Here is an 18,540-nt window from a genome sequence, read left to right on the forward strand (position 1 = left end):
CTGAGCCTGAGCAGATCCAAATCCACTGTCTAAACCTGTTGCCCAATTCCTAAGCATCTGTATCCCTCTGCTCCCCACCTACTCAATGCATCTGTCCAGACGCATCTTAAATGATGATCTACTACTTCTGCTGGCTTTGCATTCTAGGCACCTACCATCCTATGTATAAAGTATTTGCCACGTGTATCGCCCTTAAATCTTTCACCTCTCACCTTGAAAGCATGACCTCTTGTTATTGAATCCTTCACCCTGAGAAAAAAGCTTATCTCTATCGACCCTGTCTATATCCTTCATGATTTTGGAGACCTCAGTTAGGTCCCCCCAGAATTTCCATTTTTCTAATTAAAACAATCCTAACCTACTCAATGTCTCTTCATATCTAGCACCTTCCATACTAGGCAACATCCTCATAAGCCTTTTCTGCACCCTCTCCAAAGGGTCCACAACCGTTTGGTAATGTGGCAACCAGAACTGTATGCAGTATTCTAAATGCGGCTGAACCAATGTCTTGTACAATCTTAACACGACCTGCCAGCTCTTATACTCAATATTCCGTCCGATCAAGGCAAGCATACCATATGTCTTCTTTATCACTCTCTTCACCTGTGCTGCAAACTTCAGGGTACAATAGATCTGCACTCCAAGATCTCTTTGTTCATCAACTTTTCCCAAGGCTCTTCCGTTCACTGTATAATTTGCTCTAGAATTAGACTTCTCAAAATGCATTACCTCACATTTGCGTGAATTGAACTCATCTGCCACTTCCCCACCCAACTCTCCAGTCTATCTATATTATCCTGTATTCTTTGACATTCCCCTATTCTTTTTGCTACTCCACCAATCTTCGTGTCATCTGCAAACTTACTGATCATACCAACAGTGCTCTCTCTTCCAGATCATTTATGTATATTACGAACAACAGTGGCCCCAGCACAGCATACCTTTTGAACACCACTTTGAGAAACTCCCTTCAACTACTACTCTCTGTCTCCTGTTGCACAACCAGTTCTTTATTCACCTAGCTAGAACCCCCTGCACACCACGTGACTTCACTTTCTCCATTAGCTTACCATGGGGAACCTTATTAAACGCTTTACAAAGTCCATGTACATGATATCTACAGTCCTTCCTTCATCGATCAACTTAGTCACTTCCTCAAAGAACTCCCCTGAACAAAACAATGTTGGCTATCACTGTTAATCTCTTTGGGTAAAAAATGAGGTCTGCAGATGCTGGAGATCACAGCTGAAAATGTGTTGCTGGTTAAAGCACAGCAGGTTAGGCAGCATCCAAGGAATAGGAAATTCGACGTTTCGGGCATAAGCCCTTCTTCATCTTCCGCCTGGGAACCCTCCAACCACAAGGAATGAACTCAGATTTCTCCAGTTTCCTCATTTCCCCTCCCCCCACCTTGTCTCAGTCAGTTCCCTCAACTCAGCACCGCCCTCCTAACCTGCAATCTTCTTCCTGACCTCTCCGCCCCCACCCCACTCCGGCCTATCACCCTCACCTTGACCTCCTTCCACCTATCACATCTCCATCGCCCCTTCCCCAAGTCCCTCCTTCCTACCTTTTATCTTAGCCTGCTTGGCACACTCTCCTCATTCCTGATGTAGGGCTTATGCCCGAAACGTCGAATTTCCTATTCCTTGGATGCTGCCTAACCTGCTGTGCTTTAACCAGAAACACATTTTCAGCTATCACTGTTAATCCCATTCTTTTCCATATATAAATTGATTTTATCCCTCAGTACCTTCTCCAGCAACTTTCCCACCACTGACGTCAGGCTCACTGGCCTGTAGTTACCCGGAATATCCCAACTACCCTTCTTATATAGGGGCAACCCTCCAGTCCTCCGGCACTTCACCTGTGTTTAAGGATGCTACAAAGCTATCTCAGGGCCCCATCTATTTGCTGTCTTGCCTCCCTCAGCACCCTGGGGTAAATCCCATTCGGTCCTGAGGATTTGTCTAATTTTATGCACACACTATACGCGATGGATCGTGTCCTTTTCGAGATTTTAATGTCGCTCGTCGACACATGGATATCCCTATCCAGCGAAACCACAGCCAGATGATCTTAAGGGAACGGTAAACTACATTGTAAATCAGAATCTCAGCGAGGCAAGGGATGAGCTGGGCTTATCAACCGTTAGACCAGGCGACCACTCATCACTTGTTGTGTGAAACGTGCTCTTTAATTTTAAACACCCCAATCTACCCACCACCTTTTAACTAAGTGATCTAAAACACCATACTTTTGTTAATAAAACCATTAAAAACTATTAAAATCATTAATTAAAACTATTCAAATGCCTAAAACTTATTAAAACATTCTTAAATAACGTCAATAGGAGAAATTATGAGTCCATAAAAATCCGTAAAAGTTCAAGGGTCAAAGACAAAACAAGGGTTGTGATACTCTGTGCAAAAGATTTAAATTTCGAGAACCCGAGGTCTTTCATCAACTCAGTGTTCTTTTCGAACCACTTCCCTCGGGCTCCTATCACAAAACCATAAAGGATATCGATCCTCCACCAATGAGGTCAATTTTCTCTTTTCCTAGTTGTTCGTACTTGTTTATCTTTTCTTCCCATGCTGATTCAAGTGAGTTGATCTGAAGGTCCGTTCTAATAGTTACATCCACAACCACAACCTGGTGTTCTTTCTTAAAAATTAGATCCAGTATCCAAAGTTTCCTGGCAACATCTTTAATTCTCGGTTCCATATATGCTGTCCACCCTTTCTTCTTTACATACTTAACTAATTCTTCTACAATTCTATTATGCCTCTTGATCCTCATGTTTTTAACATAAGGGCACTACCCTGAGATATGCGCAAAAGTTTCTGACGTATCATTTTCCCTTCTGCAATACTTAATGTTACATGGCCTTCCATACGACATTGACAATCTCGTTGGATATAAATTTGTTCTCAATAAAATCGAATTAATAACTTTAGATGTCTTCATATATTGTACTTTAGTCAACCAACCGTTGGATATAATATCATTCTTATAATAATGAACCCCGGCCCCTTGACAGGGGAGGGCCTTCCATTTCTGTATCTCAATACGTCTTCAGTTAGCATAGTTGGTACTGCTGAACTCTTCCATCTCATCTTCACTACCTTCCCTGATAGCATCCTCTTCACCCAATCGCCGGTTAATATTTGGGTTCCAGATGTTTTCCATCATTTTAAGTTTACTCAATTTATTCATTTATACTGCTACACTGCCACCTTCGAACCGAAATGATGCATGCAAGATTTCGTCCTCAGATTTCCGTAGCATCCCGTACTTTCTCATTATTGAGACTGGAATAAATGTTGACAGTCTATTTAAAGCAAGGCCACCATCACGGGACTTGGCATATAATACTCCATCTGTGATGGATTGCGGGAGGTGTAAAATTTCTTTAACTGTGCTTTTTATTTTATTATCTAATTTATTAAGATAATTAATAGATAAAACTAAATAATATAGTCTAGGAATAAAATATGTTTTTAAAATTTCTGCTTTTTGAACTGGTTTTAAGGGGGATCTTTTTTAAATTTCCTAACCATATATCTTAATTGGCTTTCCCAGTTTGATTGGCTTACGCCAATCCACGGATCTATCTAAGCACCTAAATATTTATCTGTACTACCTGGCTCTATAAACTATACTCCCTTCATTTAACTTTCAGTTAATTTTATCATTGTATATAAATGTCTTATATGTAAAGTAAAATCCTTTCATTTTCTTTACGCCATTCCTGTATTTTACAAATTTTTTCTACAAGTTTAAGATTATAAACCATACCATCGTATGATTGACTAACTAACGCTATATCATCTGCGAACATAATGTTGCACAGTGACAGCTGTTCCTATCTATCCCTAAAAATATTTGTTTCTTCTTCTCTTCGATGGTATTTATCAGAGGGTCCATTACAATATTATAAAGAATCGGCGGCAATGCGTCGCCTTGCTTAACCTCTGTTAAAATTTTAATTTTTCCAATTTTACTTTTAAAACCTTCCACTTGAGTAAAATTATTATCATATAAATTTGTAACCAAATTAATAAATATTGACGGAAGTTGGAGTCTTTTAAGAGCTGTTATAATTAATTTGTGACCAACTGTGTCAAACGCTTTTGCTAAATCCACGAAAACTATCGTTAAATCTCTCTTATTCTTTTTAGCCCCATTAATAATATTTTCCAGGATTTTAATATTTTCCTTGCAACCTGCTACACCGGCCATAAAGCCCTTTTGTCTTTTATTCAGAGCTATTACTTTACTTAGTTGACTGGCTATAATTTTAGGAAATATTCTGAGCATAATTAGCCCTATAGTTATTGGCCTCCAATTATTAATATCCTGCAACCCTTCTTCATTGCTCACTTTTGGAATCAATACAGTTCTACTTATTTTCATTTGATTCAGTATTATACCTGATTTCATCCAAATAGTATATATTCTAGGAAGTATCTTTATTATATATCTTCACTATCTCCTTCAAGTTACCCTATCTGGCCCTGCAGCAGTTTTTATATCCATCGCCTTAATGGCGTGATTCACATCTTCTGCTATCACAGGAACCTGTCCCACTCTCTGATCCCTCCCCTTGCCTTTTATATTCAGCAAAACCTCTCAGGTTATTTTTATTATTAGAGTTAGTTAATCTTTCTTTATGGTGGTCTTCTAATTCTTCTTTACTTATCTGGCATTCACACCTAACTGGAGCCCCCATTAGAGTTCTTGCCAGATATTGTCTCTTCGTTTTATATAAGACCTGCATTTCTTTAAATTTACCTTTCTTTCTACTATACCTTCTCTTAGCCTTATTTTCCTTCCTCTTCATTCTTTGGCCACTATCCCTTTGCTTCAAACCTAATCGTTTAATATGAGTCTCCTTCTTTCCTTTGTCATCCTCCTTACTCATTCCCAATTTCTCCATTATCGTACCCATTATATTCTCAAATTCCTTACTAACACCTTTATTCCTTCCCATTTCATCCTGTACTATTTTAATTAGTTCTGTTAGTGACTTACTCTTACAGTCTACTTTATCCATAATATTACTACTCTCTTGATCACTCTTTCCATTTAATCTTCCTCTACTTCCCTATCCATCTCCCGATCACTGTTATTTCATCACTGCCACTCATATTAAGAACCAGTTCTTGAGCTACACCAATATCATCATCGCGACTTTTACCTTTCTTATTTAATAACCTCCTTTTATCCGAGATTTGTTTTGCTATTTTAGAACCTAATTTCTCAGCTATAACTTTATTAATATTTTTACAGCCACTAAATTCTGCTTCTAGTTGTTGCAACATTTCCACCTTTTCATAAGACCATATTCCCCTCTTACTACCCTCCTTATTTTCCATCTTATATCTACTCTCTACTTTTCCTCTTTTCCTCTTCTCATTTCTTAAAATGGGATGAGCATGCCTTTCATGTCGCCCCAATCCTCTGGCTGTCTTAAATTTTAAAGGACATAATTCGCATTGGTATAGTTTCTCTACCTCTCCTTCCTTATTATTACTGTTACTATGACCATTATTATCATTCTTAGAGCATTTAGGATAGTGGCATGGTACGGCTTGGTAATTCCCTTCCCATTCACATTTACTACGTCTAACTCTAACTGATTTAATTCCCTTACATATCTTTAAATGCTTGCTAAACCTCCCCGTAATGTAATAAATCTTATTACAATAATTACAATTAAAATTATCTATTGGGTATTTAATTATTACCTCTATTTTATCAGTTTCCCTAATTATTGAGTGGATAATCCTACCTTCATACCTCTCCTCACCTCTCTCTGATTCTCCATATCGACTAAAACCAAATGGCCCATTAAAATTCCAATTAAAAATTGTCCAGCTGTTAAATGGACCCGACTGCAGAGGGGCCTTCTCTACTAGTCGTTCTCTTCAAATTGCGTCCTGATAATTCTGGACGATATTAACGACTTCCTCGTGCCTGCCTGAGGACAGCCTTGCCGGAATAATCCTTATAGTCTCTTCCGTCTGCATCGAGGCGGATTGTCCAGTCCATTTTGGGCTTACACATTTTGCGCATGGTGCCGCCAATAGCAACCGTGCGGGGTGGTTATTTACCCGGTCTCCCACCCAACCGGAGTTTTTGGTATTGGCCAGAATCGCCTCCGCCAAATTTTGTTAAGAACCTATAGCTACCCAACACATCTTCCCGACCTAGGTCAACATGATCCAGAGTAATCAAACTTCTATCTCTAATCTCAATATTCATCATGTCCCTCTCCTCAGTGAACACTGATGCAAAGTAATCATTCAGAATCTCACCCATTATCTCAGGTTCGATACATAGCCTTCCTTCCTTATCTTTTAGTGGACCAATCCTTTCTCTAGTTACCTGCTTGCTTCTTATATAAGAGTAAAAGGCTTTGGGGTTCTCCTTAATTCTGCTCGATAAAGCTATTTCATGACCCCTTTTATCCCACTTGATTCCTTGTTTAAATCTGTTCCTACTGTCCTGATATTCCTCCAGGGTCTGTTCTGTTCTTAGCTGCCTGGACCTTATATACATTCCCTTTTTCTCTTGGCTAGTCGTACAATTTCTCCTGTCATCCATGCTTCACGAATCTTGCCTTTCCTATCCTTTGCTTTCAACGGGACATGCCTATCCTGCACAGAATTTCTGTGTTACGATCGAGCCCTCCACAATCACCTGATGGAGCGTCGCTCCAAAAGCTAGTGTGCTTCCAATTAAACCTGTTGGACTATAACCTGGTGTTGTGTGATTTTAACTGCCTTGAAATAGCAGTGTTCAACGCACATTTCTAAATCCTGCCTAATTTTGATATAATTGGCCTTTGCCCAGTTTAGTACTCTTCCCTTAGGACCACACTCATCTTTGTCTACAGGTATTCTAAAACTTTCAGAATTGTGGTCGCTGTTCCCAAAGAAATCCCCTGTTGTAACTTCTACCACCTGGCCTGACTCATTCCTTAATACCAGGTCCAATGGGCCCCTTCCCTTGTCGGACTATTAACATACTGCTGTAAAAAACTCTCCTGGACGCTTCTTACAAATTCTGCCCCATCCAGACCTCTGACACTAAGTGTATCCCTCAGTCACTATTGGGAAAATTAAAATCTCCCATCACCATCACCCTGTTGCCTCTACATCTTTCCATAATCTGTTTCCCTATTTGTACTTCTACCTCACGCTCACTGTTGAGAAGCTGTAATACAGCTCCAACAATGTAACTGCACCCTTCTTATTTCTCAGTTCCACCATATTGTCTCTCTACTTAAGCCCCCATAGTGGCCACCTTGAGCACAGCTGGGATATCATCCTTGACCAGCAATGCAACTCCTCCCCCACCTTTTACTTACCTCGTTGTCCTGTCTGAAGCGTCTATATCCTGGAACATTTAGTTGCCAATCATGCCCTTCCTTTAACCAAGTCTCTATGATTGCAATTTGTAATAGTCCCACCTTCCTCAGAACCGGTCCCAATGTCCAACCAATCTGAACCCCTCCCTCCTACACCATCCCTCAAGCCACGTGTTCATCCTGTCTATTCTTACATTTCTACGCTGGTTAGCACATGGCACTACCGAGATCACTACCTTTGAGGTCCTCCTTTCTAACTTCTCTCCTAGCTCCCTGAATTCTGCTTTCAGGACCTCATCTCATTTTTCACGTATATTATTGGTGTCGATACGCACCAAGACTGTTCACCCTCCCCTTTCAGAATGCTCTGCAGCCGATCAATACATTCCTGACCCGAGCACCTGGGAGGCAGCATACCGTCCAGGAGTCCCGTTTTCGACCACGGAACCGCCTATCTACTCCCCTCACAACAGAATCCCCTATGACTATGGCCCTATGAGTCTTTTTCCTGCCCTTCTGAATTACAGTGCCCGCCATGGTGCTATGATCCTGGCAACTGCTGCCCTCCCCGGTTTTCATTTTTATGACGAAAATAAATAACCTCATACTTCCCGGCATACTATAAAACTTATTTTCACTCAATTCAGCACCCTGATATGTACTGAGGGCAGCTGAAAAAAGGTCATTCTCTGCACCCATTGAAGCCAAATATCATAGAGTGACAGACTCATATAACACAGAAACCGAACCTTTGGTCCAACTCATCCATGCTGCTCAAGGTTCCCAAACTGCTTCGAGGAGGACCAATTCCACTGTAGAACATCCCAGATGGCCTCCTCCTTCAAGGACCGCAATTTCCCCTCCCATGTGGTCCGACGATGCCCGCCAGTACATCTCCTCCACCTCCCACACCTCTGCCCTTGATCCCCACCCTCCAATCGCAACAAGGACAGAACCCCCCCCCCCCCCTTCTACCCCACTAACCACTGGAAACAGCACATCATCCTCCACCTTTTCCGCTGTCTACAAACAAACCCTATTGCAAGGGATCTATTTCCCTCCCCACCCATATCAGCCTTAAGCAGAGACCATTCCCTCCATTACTCCCTTGTTAGGTCCACGCCCCTACCAACCCACTATCCACTCCTGGCACCATCCCTTGCCACCATCCCTTGCCACCACAAGAAGTACAGAACCTACGTCCACACCCCCCTCCTCCACCTCGGTTCAAAATCAAAGGATCCTTCCACATCTGACAGAGATACATGTCATCTACTGTGTCTGTTGCTCACGATGTGGTCTCCTTTGCTTTGGGGAGACAGAACGCCAACTTATGGAATGTTTCAGAGAACATCACCGGGACACATGCACTATACAATCCAACCGTGCTGTGGCTGGACACTTGAACTCCCCCTCCCACTCTGGCAAGGATATGCAAGTCCTGGACCTCCTCTACTGTCAAACTCTAGCCACCCAATACCTGGAAGAAGAATGCATCATCTTCCACCTTGGGACCCTCCAACACATGAGATCAATGTAAATTCCACCACTTTTCTAATTTCCCCTCCACCTACCTCATCCCAGATCCAATCTTCCACCTCGGTACAGCTCTCTTGAACTGTCCTCCCTGTCCATTTTCCTTTCCACTTATCCCCTCCACCTTTCTTTCTAAACTATCACCATCATCCAACCTCCATCTACCTATCACATTGCCAACTACCTTCCCCACAGCCCCATCCCCTCCCATTTATCTGTCAGCCCCCTTGCTACTCCCTCATTCCTGATGAAGAGCTTATGCATGAAATGTTGACTCTCCTGCTCCTCTGATGCTGGCTGACTGGCTGTGCTTCGACTCTTCGACTTTGCCCCACCGTGTCTATGCTAGCCAACAAAAACCATGACTACACTAATTTCATTTGCCTTTGCTTAGTCGTATCCTACGATGTCCTATCCAGATGCTTCTGAAATGTTATAATGTTATAATATATGTTATATTATTCTGAACTGTCTTTATTACCTTCTCAGGGCAGCACATTCCATATTTCTGCCATACTTCACATTTTGAAAACGTTTTTCCCTGATCTCCTCTGAAGCACTTCCTCCACATGTTAAATTTGTACCATTCAGCTTTAGACACATCTACCATGAGCAAATATTTCTCATCATCTGCCTCTCATAATTTTGCATACCTTTGACTCAGCCTCCTCTGCTCTTGGAATCTCCTTCAGATTCGCACATCTGCTAATGCTGTGCAGACTATAGTAAAATGGATTCTGCACTGAGTGAAAAACCTTCCTGAAAAACATAAACTCGTGTATCAAGGCAGTGAATGTAGAAAATAGGAGCACAGGTTAGGCCATTTGGCCTTCAAACCTTGTTTGCCATTCAATGATCATGGTTGATAATCCAACTGGATACCATGTTCTCACTTTCTCCCCGTACCCTTTGATTCCTTTAACCCAAAGAGCTACATCTAACTCCTTGAAAAGATTGTGTTTTGGCCTCAAGCACATTCCTTAGCAGAGAATCATCTCAGTGCTACATGGATAAAAACAAAGACTGCAGATGCTGGAAGCCAGAGTGGTGCTGGAAAAGCACAGCAGGTCAGGCAACATCCAAGGAGCAGGAAAGTCAACGTTTTGAGCAAAAGCGCTTCATCAGAAATAGAGGCAGGGTGCCTGCAGAGTGGAGAGATAAATGAGAGGGGGGTGGGGGTGGGGAGAAAGTAGCATGGGGGTGGGGATGGAGGTGATAGGCCAGAGAGGAGGGTGGGGGAAGGTAGCAAAAAGTAAATGGGTGAATGGGGGTGGGGATGAAGGTGGTAGGTCAGAGAGTAGGGTGGAGTGGATAGGTGGAAAGGAAGATAGGCTGGAAGGACAGTTCATGAGGGCGGTGCTGAGCTGGAAGGTTGGAGCTGGGGTGAGGTGGGGGAAGGGGAAATGAGGAAACTGGTGAAATCCACATTGATGCTATGGGGTTGAAGTGTTCCGAGGTGGAAGATGAGACGTTCTTCCTCCAGGCTTCGGGGGTGAGGGAGCGGCGGTGGAGGAGGCCCAGGACCTGCATTGCCTCGACAGAATGGGAGGGGGAGTTGAAATGTTGGGCCACAGAGCGGTGGGGTTGATTGGTGTGGGTGTCCCAGAGATGTTCCCTAAAGCGGTCTGCTAGGAGGCGTCCAGTCTCCCCAATGTGGAGGAGACCACATCGGGAGCAATGTATACAATAAATGATATTGGTGAATGTGCAGGTAAAACTTTGGTGGACGAGGAAGACTCCTTTGGGGCCTTGGTTGGAGGTGAGGGAGGAGGTGTGGGCGCAGGTTTGCAATTCCTGCAGTGGCAGGGGAGGGTGCCAGGAAGGGAGGGTGGGTTGTTGGGGAGGTGGGGGGGGGGGAGGTGCGTGGACCTAACCAGGTAGTCACGGAGGGAACGGTCTTTGCAGAAAGTGGAAATGGGTGGGGAGGGAAATGTATCCCTGGTGGTGGGGTCGGTTTGGAGATGGCGGAAATGTCATCGGATGACGTGGTTTATGCAAAGGTTGGTAGCGTGGAAGGTGAGCACCAGGGGGGTTCTGTCCTTATTATGGTTGGAGGGGTGGGGTTTGAAGGCGGAGGGGCGGGATGTGGATGTGAAGCGTTGGAGGGCATCTTTAACCATGTGGGAAGGGAAATTGCGATCTCTAAAGAAGGAGGCCATCTGGTGTGTTCTGTGGTGGAACTGGTCCTCCTGGGAGCAGATACAGCGGGAGGCGAAGGAGTTGGGAATACGGGATGGCATTTTTGCAGGAGGTAGGGTGGGAAGAGGTGTAATCCATGTCGGTGGGTTTGTAAAAAATGTCAGTGTCAAGTTGGTCATCATTAATGGAGATGGAGATGTCCAGGAACGGGAGGGAGGTGTCAGAGAATTTGTCAAAATTCCAGTGAATTTATTCCTAACTGATCCAGATTTTCTTTGTACATCAATCCTGCATTCCCGCGAATTGGCCTTTGTTGGAATTTCTGCATAGCCAGAACATGTTTCCTCAGGTAAGGTTCGAGACAAAAAAAAGCTGCAAACGCTAGAATCCCAAATTCAGGACTAAAGAAGGGTTTGACCCGAAATGTAGACTTCTCCACCTTCTGAAGCTACCTGACTTGCTGTGTTCTTCCAGCCTCCTGCCTGTCCTCAGGTAAGGTAACCAAAATTGCACACACGGTGCTCCAAATTAATACATTTTATCTTTCGGCTTGAAATAAATGGGATGTGATGTATACAAGAGTCTACCTCAAAATGATTACAGGAGTGTTTTGTGTTAGCTTTTGCTTGTAAATAACTGGACATAGACATATCTCTTTTCAGGCTCTTTTGAAGTATCTGCTGATGAATTTCCCCGTCACGGTAGTAGCTATGAAGTGATGTCAAAACTGAAGCCATGTTTTATAAACGATGGGACTGGTAGCATTACAGCTGCTAATGCATCAGGTGGGTGATGCACCTTTCCTTTAACCCTGGTCATTTTCATCACTTGAGCAGTTACTAGCAATTACAATGACTGGACAGATGTTATTTTGGTTCCTGTTGCTACAGGTATAAATGATGGAGCAGCGGTTGTAATTTTGATGAAGAAATCAGAAGCTCTTAAAAGAAACCTGACGCCTTTGGCACGTATTGTATCCTGGGCACAAGCTGGACTGGATCCTGCTATTATGGGAATTGGCCCTATACCAGCAATAAGGAAAGCAGTAAGAGATGCGATTTCCTTTCCAACTTTGTTTGTTAATGCTATGCCTTTCTGAAATATGGACTGGACTAAAATATAGCCAAATGTTTCATTACTTTCTTGGTTATTTCATCCTTTATGTCAGATAATTCCATTAGGAAATCAGTAGGAAGTCAATTCTTTTAGAAAACTGAAACCATTTAATTTACAAGGAGATCAGTCCTTAGTTTTCTGATTTCTTCGGTCCTTATTGAAATCTCTCAATATTTGTAAAATTTGCTTAATCTTTTCTATATCATTTATAAATTTCCAAATTGTAGTTCCCAGGATTGTGCACAATTGCCCAGTTGAGGCTTAACCATTGATTCATAAAGCTCTCTCTGCTTTAATATGCTGTACCTCTGTTCAATAAATCCAAATAGCTTATGTGTTGCTTAACCCTCTTTAAGAATTTGTGTATATGGTGACTGCGATCTCTTCTCACCTGCACTTTTCGAAATTATGCATTTTAGCCATCTTTCATATTAGTTATGTTAAGGCAACTTAGGCGCTGTGGTATGGGAACTTAAGTGTTATATTGTGGCGACTTTGTTTTGTAAACAATACAAGTGACAATAATGACTCTTCTATTCAAGTCTTTTGAAAATGTATCACTTCACACTGTTCACATTGAACTCCACCATCATTTCATCATCTCTGTGTCATCCATAAGCTGTAAACTTTCATCCTCACTACCTACTGCTTTTCTTGCTATAGTTGAGACTGAGTCGTTCATAAAATTTGAGAAGATTAAAATTAATCCTTGAGGAACATCACTACAAATCACTACTCTGAGAAATTTCAGTTCATCTTTGTCTCTTGCACTGATAGGCTTTTATATCCATGCCAGAAACAGAAAATGCTGGAGAACCCCAACAGTTCTTTAGAGTCATATTAGTGAAACTAAGGGATCCATTAGATACTACCAGCAAATCTAACGTCATTTACAAAATACCATGCAAGAACTGTAAAAACCACTACATTGGACAAACAAGCCGGAAACTTGCCACAAGGATACATGAACACCAACTAGCCACCAAAAGACACTACCCACTAGTTTCCCTACGTACAGACTATAATGGACATCACTTTGACTGAGACATCACACATATCCTAGGACAGGCAAAACAAAGACACACACAAGAATTCTTAGAGGCATGGCATTCTAACCAGAACTCGATCAATAAATTCTCTTGGGAAAAAAAGAACTAGAGATGACATCACCCATGTGATAAGAAACCAAGACCTATAAATAGAGAGGTGGGATATACCACCAACGCTTTAGAGACTCTCACTGATGATGTTACGTAGTAGGGTGATGGAATGTCTGAAAACAAATCTTCGAGCTCAGCGAGCTAACTTACATACTGGACTAAAAATATTAACTCTTTCTTTCTCCACAGATGCAGTCACACCTTCAATATTTTGTTTATATTTCAGATTACTAGAATCTGTAGTATTTCGGTTTCATACCTATAATACTACTTCCCCATAATTGTACGTGCTTTTATCTTTTTACAAGTCCCTTTGTTGATTGCCTTCCATAGTTCTTACGTGCAGTATCTACTGATCTAACTTGATCAATATTCTGTATTATCCTATCAAAGAATTTATTAGAGTTTATGATTTACAATTTGAATTTAACAAATCTTGGATTAACTGCCTTTCTATAGACCAGGTTTCTGTACTTTTTATCAGAAATAAGTAGATTCTAAGTACAGTTTAGAATTTCCCCTTCCTGGCCCAATCCTACTGTGCATTGTGCCACTACTCTGCTGAATATGGCTTGTAAATGGGACATGTCAAACCCAGGAAAGATGATGGTCGTTTCTGAGATATATGCTGTCAGGTCTGCCTTGGTTCATGTAACTATATTGCTTTACTAATCTGTGGGGCAGCGCTTCTAATTTTGGCACAATTCGTACTGAGGTTGATTTTCAGTGGTCAGCAGGGTTGGGGTCGGCATTGTCATTTCCAGTGCTCGAGTTGTATTAATTGTAATGAGGTCAGCCAGGTAGACATCATAGAATGTGAGTACCCCGATTCGGGCTTTGAATCTGCTCCAATCGGGAAGCCTTGCCAACAGATGCAAACAAGATTTTCAGAAGTTCTGTTCACTCTGAGAGCTCGCTCTGAGGCAGCTGGATCAGTATCGAGGACTTTCCATGTGTAAATAAAGGACAACTTGGTGTTTGTGGAATTATTTCAGTGGTGACAAACGAAGAACATAGTTCTAACTGAACAGTCAAATTTTGAGTTGGGGCAAGCAGTTCTGGCTTGGTACCATTATTATTTGGGAAGCTTGACTCGTTTGATCCTACTGTTGAAAATTGGCCCAAATGTGGGAAGAATGCCTTATTTTCTTCAGGCAAATGACATCAGGACAGATGAAAAGCAATGAGTAATTCACCTAACAGCTTGTGGACCCGCAACTTTTTCAATTATTAGGGCCCTAAATTTCCAGGAGGCACCAAATACTTGCAAGAATACCTTGCAAGAATTGACGGATTTAATTAAGGAATATCATGAATCCAAGCCTCCTGTAATTCTGAGATACTATGGATTTTACTTGGCAATTTGAGAACCAGATGAGTCTGTATTGAGATTTTTGACTAGATTAAGGTGACTGACAGTGGTATGTGAGTTTGTTTTAACCCTCAATGAGAAGCTGAGTGACCATTTGGTATGTGGGAGAAATGGTGTAACCATGCAAAAGTGTCTATTTAGCTGAAGCCCAACTGGACTTCAAACTAGTATTACAACTAGCTTTGAAAGTGGAATATAAGTTACAGGTTCAGTAAGGCTTGGGAACATCACTTGAATGAAGGCACAAGCTCACTCAGGTCATATCCTAAACAAAGGGACTTTAGGTCAGTCCACAGAGCAAAACCCCAAAGCAAAACCAAGCCTTGACCAAATGATTAAAATTTTCTTCAGAATCTGGACCAGCAAGCCATTGAAGTTGCTGCTGGTATGCAGATTCAAGACAGCAAAAGAGTTCCACTAGACCTAATGGCGTAAGAGAACTCATAGGATGGTATCCAGCAGTGTGCACACCCTGGATTGGTTTGATTTGGACTATTTAAATTGCTTAGCAACATCCAAATCAAACCAATCAAAATGAACATCTAGTTAAATGGTCACCCTATTCTAATAGAGGTTGATACCAATATGGCCCTTTCAGCGATCGCAGAACCATTCTTTAACAAAATTCTCTCTGGACTCCAACCCTTACGTTTACGCAAAGACCTCAGCTGGAGAACCTATATTGGGGAACCTTTGCAGATTAAGGGTACAACTTCCATTCTGATTTCTTCTGAGAAACACCTGGTTCAGTAAAAGGCTTGGGGCAAAATTGGTTGAGAAAGATTCACCTGGATTGGCACAACATTTTTCAGTTAGAAAATGGTTACCTGAGTGAAGTCCTAATTAAATATAAGTCTTGGGGCTTTCAAAAGAGCCAGGACCACCTTGCCTGTTGACCACGAAGCAATTCCACGATTCTGCAAGGTCTGCGCAGTGACATTGGCCTTATGGACAAAAATACAGGTAGAAATTAGAAGTTTGTAAAGTGAAGGGATAATCATACCAGTCCAACTTGCAGAATGGGCAGCACCATTCATACCAGTTGTGAATCCCAACGAGTCAGTTCACCTTTGTGGGGATTTTAAACAAACGGTAATCAATTTTTTTAGATTAGATTACTTACAGTGTGGAAACAGGCCAACAAGTCCACACCGACCCACCGAAGCGCAACCTTACCTAACACTACAGGCAGTTTAGTATGGCCAATTCATTTAACCGCACATCTTTGGACTGTGGGAGGAAACCAGAGCACCCGGAGGAAACCCACGCAGACACGGGGAGAACGTGCAAACTCCACACAGTCAGTCACCTGAGGCAGGAACTGAACCCGGGCCTCTGGCGCTGTGAGGCAGCAGTGCTAACCACTGTGCCACCGTGCCGCCCACAAAGTTTTATGACTGGTTAAGTACCCAATTGTTTCATAGAGGATTTATGTGCAAAACTGGCAGGAAGGCAGAAAGCTGAACATGAGCCATGTATACTTGCAGTTGCAATTGGATGAGGATTCCCAGAAGAATGCTGCAATTAATATCCATAAGGGTTTTCACTAATACATGAGACTGGCATTTTGAGTGTTGTCAGCCTGTGCAATTTTGCAACGGATGATGGAGAACATTTTGCAAGGTCTACCATAGGTCACTATTTATCTTGATGACATGCTAATAACAGGGGAAGCCAATATGGAGCACCTAGAGAATTTGGACATAGACTTTAAACATTTATCCCGGGCCAACCTTCACCTTGGAAGGGTAAAATGTGTGTTCCAGGCACCCCAAGTGAACTACTTGGGCTACAGAGTTGATAAGATTGGGTTACACCCATTGGAAAATATAATGAAAGTGATCAAAGGAGTCCTGGCACCCACATCTCTCCTGGAACTTAGGTCTTTCTTTGGGCTGGTGAAGTATTGTGGAAAGTTCATGCATAACCTGGCCTCCATTATGGCACTTTTGCATCAACTCTTAAAAAAGGTCAGACTTGGAAATGGATGCAAAGCAAAGCCTTAACTTTCAGAGAAGTGAAGAAACAGCTATCCTCCTCATACTATGATCTTGAGTGAGATCTGGTATTGAAATGCGATGACCTCTTGTATGGCTCATAGCTGGCCCAATGGAGAGGAATGCTCAATAGAGTACACATCCAGGACTTTGGCTAATGCAGGACAAAAAGTATGCCCCCAGACAGAGAGGAAGTTTTGACAGTCATATTTGGAGTCAGGATGTTCTACCAATACTTTTACAGTCGCAGGTTTGTAATATTATGGACCAAAAATCTCTGGAAGGTCTACTTAAAGTCAGTGCTGTTAATAGGTTCAGGTAGAATCAGGTAGGCTGTAATACTAAGTGCATATAAATACAGGTTGGAACACCATCTGGAAGTCCAATGTCAAATGTGAATGTATTGAACTGCCTCCCATTAGCAGATGAACTGCTGGTGGTACTGCTGTTGGAAGAGTCTGTTCGGTTTTAAATTTTGTGCATACATTTGCAGTCACAGATGACAATATCAAGCTTTGGACGCAGAAAGGTTTGCTGCTGGCAAAACTGAAACAGCTGGTGGTGATGGGGAAAGCCAAAGAATTGAAACCTTTTTGGACCTGGAGAGATCAGGTCATGGTAGAGGCCAATATATTACTATGTGAAGCTACAGTGATTGACCTGAGCAAAGGTCACTGCAAGAACTCCACCAGGATCATCCAGGGGTTTCCAAAATGAAGATGTTGGCAAGACATTATACCTGGTGGCCAGGATTGGATGCAGACATAGTTGCAAAAATTATTGTCAACCGCTCATCCACATTCGTGAGAATGGCTGGGTAAACTTTGGAATCAGTTACACATCGACTATGCAGGTCCATTTATGAGCTCAATGTTCTTTGTCATTGTGAACGCCTGCTCAAAGTGGCTGGACGTGCATAGAGTTTGTTTGACAATCACAGCGATGAAGATAGAAAACTTGCTTGCATCTTTTGCAATTCCTGGGAGTGTTGGTCGCAGATAATGGGCCATCATTTACCAGCAGGGCATTTGAGTATTTCCAAAATCGAATGGTATTTATCATACAAGGACAGCTCCATGCCATCAAGCATTCAATGTTCCGGCAGAAAGAGCAGTCTAAACTTTAAAGCTTAAAGAAACAGCTCACAGCTTCACTAAATACCAAACTGTCCTAGTTCCTATTTGATTATCAGACTACACCTCATGCAACTACAGGGATAACGCCAGCAGAGTTGCTAATGGGTGAAGCCTCCACATGCAGAGTTAAATCTAATCTTCTCAGACCTTGAGTGGAGAAGTGTTGTACCTGCCACACAGTGCGTTTAAACTCTTATATTTAGCAAAGGAACTGTGAGTCGACTCTTATAAACAATAATATTCATTTATTGAACACAATTAATATTAGAAATACCATAAACTAATGAAAAACACTGCAAACTATCCAATGCTTTAACATAATTTTGTATGAACTTGGCCAGGCTCCGCGTGGTGATGTCTTCTTTTATATCAATTATCTTGAAGGTGTCTTTCGATTTGGTGGTTATTCTTGAGTTACTGCACTGAGTCGGGTTTTGCTACGATTATTTTTCTTCCGAGTATTTGTGCCCTTTTGGAAGGGTCTTGATGATCTGCCAATGGATTGATCAGATTCGATTTCTCTGATCAATCAGACTCAACCAGGTATTGTCACACTGATGACAGGGTGGCCCTTAGATGTCCATTATGGTAGGTGCTGGGTGTATGCAGCCTCCTACAAATAAGGGTACTAGCCAATGACTTGCTGTTCCCGATTGTCTCGCGGGGACATTCCATTGTCCCATTCAAGTCCAACTTCAAGTATTTC

General features: G+C 42.1%; 1 protein-coding gene across 2 annotated transcripts in view; it reads left to right on the forward strand.

Moving 5' to 3' along the window:
• acat2 (acetyl-CoA acetyltransferase 2) overlaps window positions 1-18,540 on the forward strand; it is a 111,442-nt gene that overhangs the window by 79,835 nt on the left and 13,067 nt on the right. The window contains exons 6-7 of one of the 2 annotated variants that reach the window (XM_060830988.1): window positions 11,716-11,838; window positions 11,917-12,098. In XM_060830988.1, the coding sequence (XP_060686971.1) occupies window positions 11,716-11,838; window positions 11,917-12,098 (305 nt within the window). The remainder of the gene's footprint in view (window positions 1-11,715; window positions 11,839-11,916; window positions 12,099-18,540) is intronic. The other variant, XM_060830989.1, reaches the window with a different exon arrangement.

This window comes from Hemiscyllium ocellatum, chromosome 10 (genome assembly GCF_020745735.1).
Source record: "Hemiscyllium ocellatum isolate sHemOce1 chromosome 10, sHemOce1.pat.X.cur, whole genome shotgun sequence".
Classification (NCBI taxonomy): Eukaryota; Metazoa; Chordata; class Chondrichthyes; order Orectolobiformes; family Hemiscylliidae; genus Hemiscyllium; species Hemiscyllium ocellatum.